Source organism: Pseudophryne corroboree, chromosome 7 (assembly GCF_028390025.1).
Source record: "Pseudophryne corroboree isolate aPseCor3 chromosome 7, aPseCor3.hap2, whole genome shotgun sequence".
NCBI classification, from domain to species: Eukaryota; Metazoa; Chordata; class Amphibia; order Anura; family Myobatrachidae; genus Pseudophryne; species Pseudophryne corroboree.
Window position 1 is genome coordinate 284,313,625 of NC_086450.1, and position 15,692 is coordinate 284,329,316.

Sequence of the window (15,692 nt, forward strand, 5' to 3'; positions counted from 1 at the left end):
GAATCTCACCCAATGGTCTACATTTCAGCCTGCACCTGCTGGGAGTGGCGAGCTGCAGTGTGAAAGGCGACACATTTTGGGCACCCAAAAAGCACTAGTCTTTACATGGCTAAATCCAACAGTAATGGGTGCGATAGGGGACATCAATTGAATATCGCCCCCTGTGATCTACTGTCACTTTAGATGGGAGATCGGGGGTGGTGGGGAGTGTTTGAGATAAACCGTTGAATCACCCCCACTGTATTCAGCAATAGAGTATTTGATATATATGCATAATACACAGATAAAAACCTAAGTAGACCTGCAGTTAAATAGTGTAAAAAAAAAAAAAAAAAAATCAGGGACAGACAATAGGAGACTGCCCCTGTGGTGTGTAATCTAAAGTGATCGCAGCAGGAGGGGTGCGAGGCCCCCCATTCCTATACATTTATTACACCAATACTACAAGTGCAATTTGCCATACTGTCAATGAAGCAGAAAACAGATCAGAAGTCACATTCATAACATTTTAAACTCAATTACAATGGCGATCCTTGAAGTGGTACAACTACCAGTGTCAAAAACTAAAGCACGTTAATTGAACTCCTTCCAGCACATACTTGAACTACTCCCACAGCATTATTAATAGATCATAGACAATTGTGTGGTACTGCATAGTAGGGATGTCACTATCCCGATGCAGTAATCAACTGAAGACTGGCACAATATATAAAACGTAACAGGTGTTATTAGTACAGTATACAGCTGCGAATAGAAGTCAGTAATTGAAACAAAAACAGGGTGACAATGGCAAATACTGAAGGCTAAATTGTAGAACTACATTGAACCCCCCCCCCCCCCCCCCGTATTGGAAATGCCTCAGAAATTGGCACAAGCTTTTGCCGGCGCAAAAAACCTGTGGATTCAGCGATCCACGTTTTTCGCTCCTGCTACAATTTTTTGCCTAGGCGAATCAACGTCCCTCCTATTGACTAGGGTGAAACCAAATTAGCCACCCCCAAAAAAAATTTTTTTTATATTTTTTTTATATATTACAAATTGGGACAGTGTCATTTTTTCGCCTAGGTGAAAAGTGGCCCTAATTGAATAGCCCCCTTAATAGTGGTGGTGCAGGAAGGGATATGCACATAAGTTAAATACCGGAGTCTGTGGAGTCACCAAGGATAGTAGTGGTGGGATCACGTTGCAATTGATTAGTGCATCTCTGTACATTGGCCCATCACCTGTAGAAACAAACTTCTTGAAAAGGGAAACCACTAAATGACAAAATATTGCCCTCACTTCTGCATAAAACTTACCGTGCAGAGGCCACACTGCAAATAGATATGTTGGATTTGAGAGGACAATAAGCTTGGAAATATTAACCAACTTACAAAATATCCAATAGCAGCTTTACATTCAGTTAAATCAGTCACTGATAAAAGTAAAAAAGTAAGCCAGCATAGTTATCCAGTGTGTCCTTAAGCCAATAGAGACAGTGTGAGACGTGGCTTATCAGCCTACACTTTGATACGCATTGTCTCCTTGAACTTAGCTTTCTTACAGACCAAATTACATAACAATAGTACAACCGGCATGTAATATATGTAAGTGCCCATACACTAGCTTCTTCCTAGATCACTTTCCCCAAGTGGATCCCCTCTATAAATCAATTAACCAATATTTCATTTTAGCCATTAAACTTGTGGTAAAGTGTAAACTTTGTTTGTGTGTAGTAAAGTCAGCAATCTTATGTTCTTGAGTAAAAGAAACACTTTACAGATACTTGTAAATTCTGCACTGTATTCCCTTGAACAGCCTTCTATAAACTTAGAATTTAAGTTACATGGTTTGTAATTATTCCTCTTAACACATCATTATCCATACAATTTGTTTGCCAATTCTAGGGTGCTGACCATGTAAGCCAGGGGTGGGGAACGTCAGGACCGTGGGCCGTATAAGGCCCGCAAGCCACTCACTGAGAATTAGTTACCAGCGGGCGCTAGCTCCTTCCCCTTCCCATAGCTGTGCGCTATGGGAAAGAATTCATAACATCTCTCCCACAGTTCAGAGGAGCAGGTGGCCAGGCGGAGTGCTGCGGTCCGCAACCAGGAGTGGGGCTGGTGCATGTGTAAGCGGCAGGGCATATCAAATGACTGGGGGCATAACTGATTGGGGCATGTATACTGGGGCATAACAATTGACTGGGGCAGGCTAATTTTTAAGTTGATAGTGTATGGCCCCTGAAGGATTTTATACATGGGGAGAGGGAAAAAGGTTCCCCACCCCTGATGTAAGCAATCTAGTGCAGAGTTTCCCCACACTGTCCTTACAGCAGGACCGCAACTAAGGGGTAGGCCAAGAGGGCATGCTCCCTGGGTGCAGGATTTGAGGGGGCACCAAGGTGTTAGAGGAACAGGGTTTTATTTTATATTTTTGCCAGCAGTGTTGTGCTGGACCAGTGAGGCAGCAGACAACTCCCGGGGCAGTGTCTCACCCACCTGTTTGCCCCCGGCTGACTCAGATGCTGTGTGGGAGAGTTACAGTACCTGGGATCTCTATGTTGGCTACTATCTTAAACGCTCTTTGCCATGCAGTGCTGCAACTTGCGTGCGGTGCACTGTGCAAGCTATAGAAGAGAGCTGTTGGTGCAGTGTTTTAAGCAGGTTATGATCCCGGCTGCCTGCCCAGCACCAACCGATAAGCTGCTGCCTACACACCATTGGGGCATGCTGTAGTGTAATGATGCAGTTCAGCATGTAGGGGGATGTAGTATAGTAATATATGGGGGGGGGGGGGGGGGAAGGAGGAGGAGTTACTGCTTTGCCACGGGTGACGATAGGCCTAGTTTCGGCCCTGTTTACAGCACCCTAACAGACCAGGCTTTTGGGATATCCATGCTTGAAGTCAGAGTTTTGGAAATACATATCTAATGTAACTGAACAGAATTGTGTTAACCTAGAATTTATCGGGTTAAGGATTACCCCATTTCATTTATCTAGCATTATAAAATGACAGATTCTACATACACTTCTATAATCACCACTGTAACATCCATCAAGGCCTTTGTACAGTTCACACTTCCCCAGAATACCAGATCAGACAAGTCTTACCAGCAATGTTTCCCAGAGCCCACACCGCCTGTTCACTGATTTGCAGGTGTGGTGATGTTATCAGCAATATAAATGCAGGTATAGCACCTCCATCTACCACGGACTTAGTTTGTTCAGAAGTGCCAGATGCTATATTTGTAAGTGCCCAGGCTGCTTCAAACTGTAGAGTACTGTTATCATGGTAGCTCAAGAAATCCACCAGTTTTGGTATTAGCCCAGCCTCAATTATATCATTTAGTGGAGGATTACGCTCTCTTGACAACATTTTCCTGCAAGAGAATGTATATGAAAGCTTAGCCAGACACTCTTATTTCCCTAGGACTCCAGAAACAAGATTTAGGTTGGCATTATGTACAGATTGAGTTTTACATATCAAAAAAGCCTGGGACTGGAAGTATTTTGTATATAGTATTTTTCTGTATTCTGGAATACCATAATGAGATATATTGGGGATAGGACCAAAGTCTAACACACAGCATGCATTTATGTTAAATACACAGATCCTGAAAGTAGTTAGTTATATACAATATTTGCTTCAAACACAAAACTACTACAAAGTTTATGTAAATTGAACCATCAGAAAGCACAAGGTGTCACTATCCAAGTCACGGGAAAAAAACAAAAAAAACAAAAAACACTATTTCAGAATTGTTACCTTGCAGCCTGTGTACACTTCAATTCCAAGTCTGGATCTCCGGAATTAATTCCTTGCACCATTTCATCCAGAGAAAGTAGTGGACTCTATTATATAAATAAATAAAAAAAAAAATCTAAAAAAAGAAATGGGGGTAGGGAGGGTGCAGATTAACAAAAAGTTAGAGAACCTTACACTTTTCCCCTTTGGCTCGACATATCCTCTAATGGGAAACTACTTCATTTGTTGTAAAAGTCCTGAAACTTGTAACGAACACTAACTACTCTAAGCATAGCTTTGCCATCTTCACAAAAATATTGTTAGACGTGCCAAGTGAGTTCTTACATCAGTCACTTTAAAGGGGGCGTATTTAGAAAAGCTTGGTCAAGAGATACAATTGTTAGAAATAAAGTACCAAAAAGCCTGTAAACGTGTAAGGTAGAAGCCGATTAGCTAGTACTTCAGTCCTTGCCGATCTTTGTTCAATACGGGGTGTAAGAGGGGGAATACACTAGAAACTTTTTTTTTTTTTATCCATTTCATCCATGGCTATCCATGTCACAAATCATAACCTTGTGTCGAGCAGAGCAAGACCCTGCACCTGAAGCGTGGCAAGCACACCTTTCTACAAATCGTGGGTCCCAGATGAAAAATAAAACAAAACCCCTGTGAACCTTCTTTAACACATCCAGATTAGGATCAGTGTGTACTTCATACCCAGAAATGCTTGTGCTTGCCTGATGCCACTGCCAAAAGATCACTCCAGAGATCAAACATTTTAAAATTATGAAAGTGAGGACATTATGACATGGGATTCAAGTTTTCAGGAAAAAAAAAAAAAAAAAAAACCACCACCAAAACACCCCACCACATCTTCCTTTGTTATAGGATTTGGAAAACATTTATTCTGTTGAAGCCTGAACCATTTGATCTACCTTATGCTACCATTAAATAAATTGCTTCAGAATTGATTAGACAAGGATCATGGTCTCATGACCCTGAAAGTTTTGGTGTCTACACTAAAGGGTAAGTGTTATAGCTTGCGATTAGCAGGCTGGCGTCAGCGAGTTTCTGGTGTGTCGGCCTTATGTCATAAAGTGGCAATTTAGGGAGACAAAACCAGGTTGTTTTAGCCTTTTAAATAATTACAGTTTTAATACATGAGATCGGCTCACCAATGCATGTTTCATGGCCATTACATTTACCCCCTACTATTCTATGTACACCAGCCTGGTATCTTATTTTATGAAGCAAACAGAAGTGGTGGATTGTCATGGTAGCAAAGAGGCGAAAAAAACCCAAACCCCCTCAATTTGCTTACATCGAAGTGGTTTCTGGTAGCAAGCAAGTCTGTCGAGCAGTTGAACTGCATGCTGAAGTGGTGTAAGGACCCTTTTTTGCACAGCAAAGTTACTTTTCAGATCAGCAAATCATACGGCCATCACTTGGACGGACCAGCCATTCCACAAAAAGTTATGTACACTGGACCTTCTCAGGTTGACTTGCCAGAACAAAAGAAATCAGGGCAATGACTCAACTGACAAGCTCCTACAAACATACTCTGGCAAGAGGGATCAACACAATCACTGTACATGCATACAAAGGGAATGGTTATGTGGTGCATGTTAAAATGGCACTGGAGACCAGTTTACATACTCATAAGAGAAGCTCCCACACAATACTGTACAAGTTTGATTTTATTTAGATGTTAATGCAAACTATTAAAGAGTAGAATTTTTGTGGAGTGTGTACCAGATTCAGTAGAAACATGATCTACACATAATATTGACTACAGGAAGACTATGGACTTCTTTACACATGAACTAGAGAGGAATCATAGGTCCCCCGCAGCTCATGTACGTATAATAGGACTCCTGGGTCATATACCAAGAAATCCTCAACACACAAAGGACAGCTTTTATCACAAGAACGATCCTTTGTTTACTCAGAATTCTACATGCATGTGGCGTAATAAATGCCACTATGTATGCAATAAATGCCATGATTTATCCCATACGCATGAAACATCTCACACAAGGGGCCAAGGGGGGGGGGGGCTTTATCAAAACTTAGAAAGATACAGTACCAAGCAGCTCCTGGACGATTGACAGGTTGAACAGTGTTTGGCATGCTGCAGCGGATGGAGATTCCCGGGAGGAAGGAAGCCAGGACATATGAACACACATGCAAAGTTGTATGTAACAAGTCCTGGCCGCTTATGCAGATGTAAAAGATATGGAGTGATTTATGGTATTTTAATCATAACAATGGTTAAATGGTTATTTTCCTCATACAATCACAATATGCGAGTGTGTGGTACTGTATATACAGAATTTAATTCAGTACATCAGTGAACAGTAAAAAGGTTTAAGTGATTCAGCACTCCATGCATGCCAGTTAGGAATGTCTAATACTTTCTCTAGTCTCAATACCATAAAAAAAAAAAAAAAGTTTAAAAAAATAAAAAATAAAAAAAAGTAAGTGATATACTTTTATTTTGGATACTTATCTGCATCAATGGCTATCTGTCATGTGTACTGGAAGCTAGAGAAATGTACTGCAGATGAACACCTGTCCACCCCAACAGTACCCATGTGCCCTTCCCCACGTGCCAGATCCATAAATCACATACAGCTGTTTGCCTGGATAAAAAATTCAAACTCTAACCACCTGGTGATTTTTTTGTTCAGGAGAGAGAGCCAGCTCTTCAGGAAATGAAGTCACATTCCTCCTCTTCAGGATCTGCTCATCTTTCTTAGCCTTCCTGAGCTCCACACTGACTTCTACTCTACGTCTTCTTAGCTCCTACAAAGCAGAAAACATTTGAGTTAATTGTTTTTTTTTTTGTTTTTTTTTTTAATAAAGGGTTTGTCAAAGTAGAATATTGAAGAACACACAGCACGTATAAACTGCACACACACATGCCCACTGCGCGTGCACTTGTTCCGCCGTGCGTGCACATATCCGCAATTTGCGTATGATCGCTCCCGTGGTCCTGCGCGTGGTATGGGTATTTAAAGGCAGAGTTTGTGAACGCATGGAGAGCTATCAAAACATTACATATTTAATCCAAATAGTGCACATTGTACACATAGTCCCCCTGCACCACATCAGAAAGTATCAACAGTTTAAATGATTGCAGAACAAAGTGATTCACCTTTACAGGATAAGAGGGGACAGACTAAGGTTATAAGGTGGTGTTTGGTATCCAGCTGTAGGGTATTTTAAGGGCTAACATTCCGGTGTTGGTTTGCGGAAGATCGCATGTTCCTGCGGATAGTTAGGTGCAGAAGCAGAATATAGATAAACTGTATTTACTGTATATTATATATGCGGCGGGAATCCAGAGGAGACCACCCACAAGAGCAGTTGGGAAAGACATCGCCTACCTTTTCAAATCAACCTATGACCTCTCCTGTACTGTAAAAGTGCATTCCTGTGTCCAATGGACAACGGGATTACAGTATCCATTGTATTGCGTTTGGAAGACTTGTATAAATAAAGCCTGCTGCAGCCCGGCCTGACACAAGACTCAACGTTATCAATCTGATAGCGGAGGACCGGACCGGGAGGCGCATGCGAATATTCTCACGTATGTACATGGACTGTAGCCATTTACTCTGTTGTATTGTAGTGCATAATTTGTATTGTTAACCCCCCTTTCAGAAATATTACTCTGTGGTGTCGAAACCCAGTGATTAACTACAAATCGGTGTTGTGTCTTCCTTTTCCTGCTAAGGTTTAAGAGTGTATTAGTAACGCATCGCATTGCTGTATAAGGTTTAAAGTGAATCTCTGGGTGCGTGCGCGCTGTGTGTACTTTGTACCCCCAGCGCGGCGTTTGTATGCTAAGTCCGTACAGTGATACAGGACTCCGTACGCAATCAGTGTATAAAGTACAGAGCGTGTGTATTAAGTATAGCGACCGCAGCGGCTAAAGGTTTAAAGTGTATTTAAGGTGTGTTTATGGTATAGCTTTATGTTTTAAGAAAATCGACATCAATTGGGGGCATAGTCTGGTTTTTACACATACCCGCAGCCTAGCAGGTTAAAGCAGACTTTATCTATCAGCAAAGGGCGGACAGGTATCCTACGTAAACCTTTTTCTGGCCGGTGGATACACTGGAAACCCTATTTTATTGCTGATTAGATGGCGTCTGCTCTGCATGGTTTGTAGGGATGCTGGTGGGACCCGTAAAGTAAATACGCAAAGCTATTTAAAAAAAAAAAAAAAAGTCTGAATTTCTGTTTGGCGCCAAATGTGCACACCTGTACTTTGTATACCCGCTCACATTGTTGCCATAAGTACGGATTACTAGATTAATTTAGACCTGTGCAAAAGCCGGAGAAATTTGTTGCTATTTAGTTAAAATATAGAATAAATATTAAGGAAGTAAACGTAAAACACAAACACAAACACTGTTTGGCCTAGTTAAAAAGGTTTATACAGAAGAAACTGTTGTGTTAAGTGAGTGATTATAGGTAATATCGCTTACATTTATAGAAGTGTGGGATTTGTACTATTGCGGACGTACGGTTTTTGTACACGTGTCTCGGACAAAGTACGGGACTGCGTACGCAACGTAAAGACATACACATGGTCGCGTGTTTACGCAACGTGCGTAAGGGTACAACCGCTAAGTACAAATTACACAATAGTATCGTTTAGTTTAGGGGCGGGACAGTAGTCACGCTACATTAGCACAAATTGTTCGGTTTCCAAAATTTAGTTTAAATAAAACCTTTTTTACTGTATTGCCTCTGGAAGTAAAGCTGTTTATCTGAATGAAAGATAATTTTCTGTACAGAAAATACCAAAGTGTATTTGAGTTAACGAACGTAACAAAGAACGTAGTGGATCCCGTCGAGTGGTACATCAAGTGAGTGGAGACTTTGTGGCGTGAGGCAGCCGACTCATGTTAATATAGCTTGAAGTACAAAGGAGCAAGGTAGGAGAGTACCGCGGGCCAGAGTGTCAGCGAGGTGTACCCATATAGTTTTTTTGATACGCTCCGGCTGAGGTTTCGCAGCTTGCGATTCGATTCCAGTGGTCGTACGGCAGATAAGTAACAAGTACCTATACGCTGTGTGATTGGACCGCGCGTTTGTGGGTGCAATATTTAGCGCAACGTGATACTGCAATTTTACGCAAAGCTCGTAAAAAGGGTATCATTAGCGCTGTATATAGCATATGCAAGCGTGATTTGTGTATAATAAAGGTTTAGGGAGTTTTCGCTGGCCTCTCAGGAAATCTCCAACGGCCTATATTTACTGGAAAGGGTAAGTTATTCCCAGAAACTTCCAGTAAATAGAGGTTACATAGGGCCCTAGGTTGGGTACATTGCCTTCGCTATCAACAGTGTATGGTAGTACTGGCCAACGTGGGCGGTGAGTGGGTGAAAGCACTCTGAGAACTTTCACCGTTGCCTTATATTGAGTATTTTGGGGGTTTTTTTGTGGGATTAGCTGAAAGGTCAATACCTGCAAATTATAGGGGCCAGTTGCTCAAGTAAGGGACGTTCAACCAGGGTTCAGGTTGACATACCGCGGCCCAGGGGGTCAGCGAGGTTCATTATGTGTGAAAAGTATGGTTCACACACAGAAGTTTTATGCAATGAATGGGAACGTATGACTGCGGAAGATAGGGAACCATTCCCTAAGGTAGGCAGTTTTGAACCAGAGGTATTGCAGAATTTAAGGATTAGGATAGGTCTGATAAAATCCCGAAAACAAAGGGTCAGATACACAGATTTTTTTAACTTATGGCAGCAAGAGGGTGATATGCAAAGAGAATTAGCTCACGCAGCAGGTTCCAAACCTAGCAGGAAAATGATGGCAACCGCACCACCGTATATTGTGGGGGAGAAAGTGGCTACAGACAATGGCATATTGGTATCCTATAACAGTATAGTTGATAAATGTACTAACGCTAACCCTTGCCAGTTGTATCCCATTTTAAATTTTCCTCAGGACTGCGAGCAAGATGAGCCCAGCACGATATCGGCACTCTCTCTAGCAGCCACCATACAGAATACTCAGGTGGGCACGGCCCAATCAGCAAGAGCAGTAGTAAGGCCCCCTAGCGGAGGGATAAGCGAGGTCGTGTCCACAGGTAAGTACGGTACCATACATTATGCAGAGATAATAGCACCTCAGTGGATTCAACTCAGAATGACGTTATTGAATTAAATCCTGTCAGGGTGATCGTAGTGCCCAATGGGAGGACCGACGCTCAGGGAGTCACTCCCATCAGGAACATTGCTATGCATTGTCCCTGGTCCCAGACAGAATTGAGGTCAATTGTGTCAGAATTTCCCGATCCCAGAAAGGATCTAGTCGCATGCCAGAGGTTCATTAAAGAGTTAGGTAACGCCACCGAACCCAAACAAAGATTGGCGAACAGTGCTACGAGTATGTTTACCTTCCAATATTGACCCCGCGAAATTCATTACTGATTGTAAATTAGATGCAGAAGTACCTCTCACTGATGAGTACACTCAGGAGAATGTACGACAAATCAATCTGCAATTGTCAAATGGAATAAAATCTTTTCCATAAGACAAAAAGAAGGTGAAATGTCATCTGAATATTTCCATCGAGCACTGCAGGAAATGGCTAGATACACTGGGATCGAGGACATTAAGGACAATGTACATCACAGGGAGGTAGCGGTGTCAGTATTAATGGACGGGTTAAAAGAGGCATTAAGAACAAGGGTACAAACCTCTCTACCTAACTGGAGAGGTATCTCGGTGGCTGCATTACAAGAGTCCGCTATCGAGCACGACCAGAACGTCATTAAGCACAGTGAGTCTCAGGGGCACAAGCTGATGACCGTAAGTATAAATGCTCTTACAACAAAACCGCATCAGCCAAAACCCCAGACCCCTGATGGTAAGTCACATGTAGTATGCTATAACTGTCAGAAGGAAGGACATTCTGCACGGAATTGTGGGTATAAAAACACACATAAGGTATACCGACCCCCTAGACCAGGATATGAACCACACTATAATACACGTAATTGGGATCAGGAAACGCATAGGAGAAGCTATGAGCCACATGCAGGGGAAAATAAGAATTTACTTACCGATAATTCTATTTCTCGGAGTCCGTAGTGGATGCTGGGGTTCCTGAAAGGACCATGGGGGGATAGCGGCTCCGCAGGAGACAGGGCACAAAAGTAAAGCTTTTACAGGTCAGGTGGTGTGTACTGGCTCCTCCCCCTATGACCCTCCTCCAGACTCCAGTTAGGTACTGTGCCCGGACGAGCGTACACAATAAGGGAGGATTTTGAATCCCGGGTAAGACTCATACCAGCCACACCAATCACACCGTACAACTTGTGATCTAAACCCAGTGAACAGTATGATAACAGAGGAGCCTCTGAAAGATGGCTTCCTAAACAATAACCCGAATTAGTTAACAATAACTATGTACAAGTATTGCAGATAATCCGCACTTGGGATGGGCGCCCAGCATCCACTACGGACTCCGAGAAATAGAATTATCGGTAAGTAAATTCTTATTTTCTCTATCGTCCTAAGTGGATGCTGGGGTTCCTGAAAGGACCATGGGGATTATACCAAAGCTCCCAAACGGGCGGGAGAGTGCGGATGACTCTGCAGCACCGAATGAGAGAACTCCAGGTCCTCCTTTGCCAGGGTATCAAATTTGTAAAAATTTACAAACGTGTTCTCCCCTGACCACGTAGCTGCTCGGCAGAGTAGTAATGCCGAGACCCCTCGGGCAGCCGCCCAAGACGAGCCCACCTTCCTTGCGGAATGGGCGTTAACAGATTTAGGCTGTGGCAGGCCTGCCACAGAATGTACAAGTTGAATTTTGTTACAAATCCAACGAGCAATCGACTGCTTAGAAGCAGGTGCACCCAACTTGTTGGGTGCATACAGTATAAACAGCGAGTCAGATTTTCTGACTCCAGCCGTCCTTTAAATGTATATTTTTAAGGCTCTGACAACGTCCAACAACTTGGAGTCCTTCAAGTCGTCTGTAGCCGCAGGCACTACAATAGGCTGGTTCAGGTGAAACGCTGATACCACCTTAGGGAGAAAATGCGGACGCGTCCGCAGCTCTGCCCTATGTCGAATGGAAAATTAAATAAGGGCTTTTATAAAACAAAGCCGCCAGTTCAGATACTCTCCCGGCCGAAGCCAGGGCCAGTAACATAGTCACTTTCCATGTGAGATATTTCAAATCCACCTTCTTTAGTGGTTCAAACCAATTTGATTTGAGGAAATCTAAAACTACATTTAGATCCCACGGTGCCACCTTAGGCACCACAGGAGGCTGTATATGCAGTACTCCTGTGATAAAAATCTGGACCTCAGGGACTGAGGCCAATTCTTTTTGGAAGAATATTGATAGGGCCGAAATTTGAACCTTAATAGATCCCAATTTGAGACCCATAGACAATCCTGATTGCAGGAAATGTAGGAAAACGACCCAGTTGAAATTCCTCCATCGGAGCACTCCGCTGCTCGCACCACGCAACATATTTTCGCCAAATACGGCGATAAAGCTTCGCGGTGACTTCCTTCCTTGCCTTTATCAAGGTAGGAATGACTTCTTCTGGAATGCCTTTTCCTTTTAGGATCTGGCATTCAAACGCCATGCCGTCAAACGCAGCCGCGGTAAGTCTTGAAAAAGACAAGTACCCTGCTGAAGCAGGTCCCTTCTCAGAAGTAGAGGCCACGGATCGTCCGTGACCATCTCTTGAAGTTCCGGGTACCAAGTCCTTCTTGGCCAATCCGGAGCCACTAGTCTTACTCCACTTTGCCGTATAATCCTCAATACCTTTGGTATGAGAGGCAGAGGAGGAAACACATATACCGACTGGTACACCCAAGGTGTTACCAGCGCGTCCACAGCTATTGCCTGCGGATCTCTTGACCTGGCGCAATACCTGTCCAGTGTTTTGTTGAGGCGAGACGCCATCATGTCCACCATTGGTTTTACCCAACGGTTTAATAGCATGTGGAAAACTTCTGGATGAAGTCTCCACTCTCCCGGGTGAAGGTCGTGTCTGCTGAGGAAGTCTGCTTCCCAGTTGTCCACGCCCGGGATGAATACTGCTGACAGTGCTATCACGTGATTCTCCGCCCAGCGAAGGATCCTGGCAGCTTCTGCCATTGCCCTCCTGCTTCTTGTGCCGCCCTGTCTGTTTACATGGGCGACTGCCGTGATGTTGTCCGACTGGATCAACACCGGTCTTCCTTGAAGCAGAGGTTCCGCCTGGCTTAGAGCATTGTAGATTGCTCTTAGTTCCAGAATGCTTATGTGAAGAGACTTTTTCAGGCTCGACCACACTCCCTGGAAATTTCTTCCCTGTGTGACTGCTCCCCAGCCTCTCTGGCTGGCACCCGTGGTCACCAGGATCCAATCCTGCATGCCGAATCTGCGGCCCTCCAATAGATGAGCCTCCTGCAACCACCACAGAAAGGATACCCTTGTCCTCGGCGACAGGGTTATCCGCAGGTGCATCTGAAGATGCGACCCTGACCATTTGTCCAACAGATCCCTTTGCATGGAATCTGCCGAAAGGGATTGCTTCGTAAGAAGCTACCATTTTTTTCCAGGACTCTTGTGCATTGATGTACAGACACCTTTCCTGGTTTTAGGAGGTTCCTGACCAGGTCAGATAACTCCTTGGCTTTTTCTTCGGGAAGAAAAACCTTTTCTGAACTGTGTCCAGAATCATCCCCAGGAACAGCAGACGAGTTGTCGGCATTAATTGGGATTTTGGAATATTCAGAATCCATCCGTGCTGCTTTAGCACCTCTTGAGATAGTGCTAAACCCATCTCTAGCTGTTCTCTGGACCTTGCCCTTATTAGGAGATCGTCCAAGTATGGGATAATTAATACGCCTTTTCTTCGAAGAAGAAATATTATCTCGGCCATTACCTTTGTAACGACCCGAGGTGCCGTGGACAAACCAAACGGCAGCGTCTGAAACTGATAGTGACAGTTTTGTACAACGAACCTGAGGTACCCCTGGTGTGAGGGGTAATTGGAACGTGGAGATACGCATCCTTGATGTCCAAGGATACCATAAAGTCCCCTTCTTCCAGGTTCGCTTATCACTGCTCTGAGTGACTCCATCTTGAACTTGAACTTCTTTATGTACAGGTTCAAGGACTTCAGATTTAGAATAGGCCTTACCGAGCCATCCGGCTTCGGTACCACAAAAAGAGTGGAATAATACCCCTTCCCTTGTTGTAGAAGAGGTACCTTGACTATCACCTGCTGAGAATACAGCTTGTGAATGGCTTCCAAAACCGTCTCCCTTTCTGAGGGGGACGTTGGTAAAGCAGACTTCAGGAAACGGCGAGGTGGCTCTGTCTCTAATTTCAACCTGTACCCCTGAGATATTATCTGCAGGATCCAGGGATTTACCTGCGAGTGAGCCCACTGCGCGCTGTAATTCTTGAGACGACCGCCTACCGCCCCCGAGTCCGCTTGCGAAGCCCCAGCGTCATGCTGAGGCTTTTGTAGAAGCCGGGGAGGGCTTCTGTTCCTGGGAAGGAGCTGCCTGTTGCTGTCTCTTCCCTCGTCCTCTGCCTCGTGGCAGATATGAATAGCCCTTTGCTCTCTTATTTTTAAAGGAACGAAAAGGCTGCGGTTGAAAGGTCGGTGCCTTTTTCTGTTGGGGATTGACTTGAGGTAGAAAGGTGGATTTCCCGGCCGTAGCCGTGGCCACCAAATCCGATAGACCGACCCCAAATAACTCCTCTACGCATCGCCTGTCCACTGTCGTGTCCATAAAGCTCTTCTGGCCGAAATGGACATAGCACTTACCCGTGATGCCAGTGTGCAGATATCTCTCTGTGCATCACGCATATAAAGAAATGCATCCTTTATTTGTTCTAACGACAGTAAAATATTGTCCCTGTCCAGGGTATCAATATTTTCGATCAGGGACTCTGACCAAACTACCCCAGCACTGCACATCCAGGCAGTCGCAATAGCTGGTCGTAGTATAACACCTGCATGTGTGTATATACCTTTTTGGATATTTTCCATCCTCCTATCTGATGGATCTTTAAGTGCGGCCGTCTCAGGAGAGGGTAACGCCACTTGTTTTGATAAGCGTGTTAGCGCTTTGTCCACCCTAGGAGGTGTTTCCCAGCGCTCCCTAACCTCTGGCGGGAAAGGGTATAAAGCCAATAACTTCTTTGAAATTAGCAGTTTTTTATCGGGGCACCCCACGCTTCATCACACACGTCATTTAATTCTTCTGATTCGGTAAAAACTACTGGTAGTTTTTTCACACCCCACATAATACCCTGTTTAGTGGTACCTGTAGTATCAGCTAAATGTAACATCTCCTTTATTGCCAAAATCATATAACGTGTGGCCCTTTTGGAAAATACGGTTGATTCGTCACCTTCACTACCGGAATCAGTGCCTGTGTCTGGGTCTGTGTCGACCGACTGAGGCAAGGGGCGTTTTACAGCCCCTGACGGTGTTTGAGGCGCCTGGACAGGCACTAAGTGAGTGTCCGGCCGCCTCATGTCGGCAAACGACTGCTTAAGCGAGTTGACGCTATCCCGTAATTCCACAAATAAGGCATCCATTCTGGTGTCGACCCCCTAGAAGGTGACATCCTCATATTTGGCAATTGCTCCGCCTCCACACCAATAACGTCCTCATACATGTCGACACACACGTACCGACACACAGCAGACACACAGGGAATGCTCTATACGAAGACAGGACCCACTAGCCCTTTGGGGAGACAGAGGGAGAGTCTGCCAGCACACACCAAAAAAAGCGCTATATATGACAGGGATAGCCTTATGATTAAGTGCTCCCTTATAGCTGCTTTTATATTAATATATTGCCATTTATTTTGCCCCCCCTCTCTGTTATACCCTGTTTCTGTAGTGCAGTGCAGGGGAGAGACCTGGGAGCCTTCCTGACCAGCGGAGCTGTGACAGAAAATGGC

General features: G+C 44.2%; 2 protein-coding genes across 3 annotated transcripts in view; one reads left to right on the forward strand and one right to left on the reverse strand.

Moving 5' to 3' along the window:
* The window catches only part of ARPC1A (actin related protein 2/3 complex subunit 1A), a 450,685-nt gene that overhangs the window by 156,160 nt on the left and 278,833 nt on the right, over positions 1-15,692 (forward strand). The gene's annotated exons all lie outside the window — the stretch shown is intronic.
* Positions 1-15,692, reverse strand: part of KPNA7 (karyopherin subunit alpha 7) — an 86,082-nt gene that overhangs the window by 37,961 nt on the left and 32,429 nt on the right. For both annotated transcript variants that reach the window (XM_063934170.1, XM_063934169.1), the window contains exons 3-6: positions 6,397-6,531; positions 3,748-3,833; positions 3,093-3,361; positions 1,141-1,223 (exon numbers count right to left, since the gene is read on the reverse strand). In XM_063934170.1, coding sequence (XP_063790240.1) covers positions 1,141-1,223; positions 3,093-3,361; positions 3,748-3,833; positions 6,397-6,531 — 573 coding nt within the window. The remainder of the gene's footprint in view (positions 1-1,140; positions 1,224-3,092; positions 3,362-3,747; positions 3,834-6,396; positions 6,532-15,692) is intronic.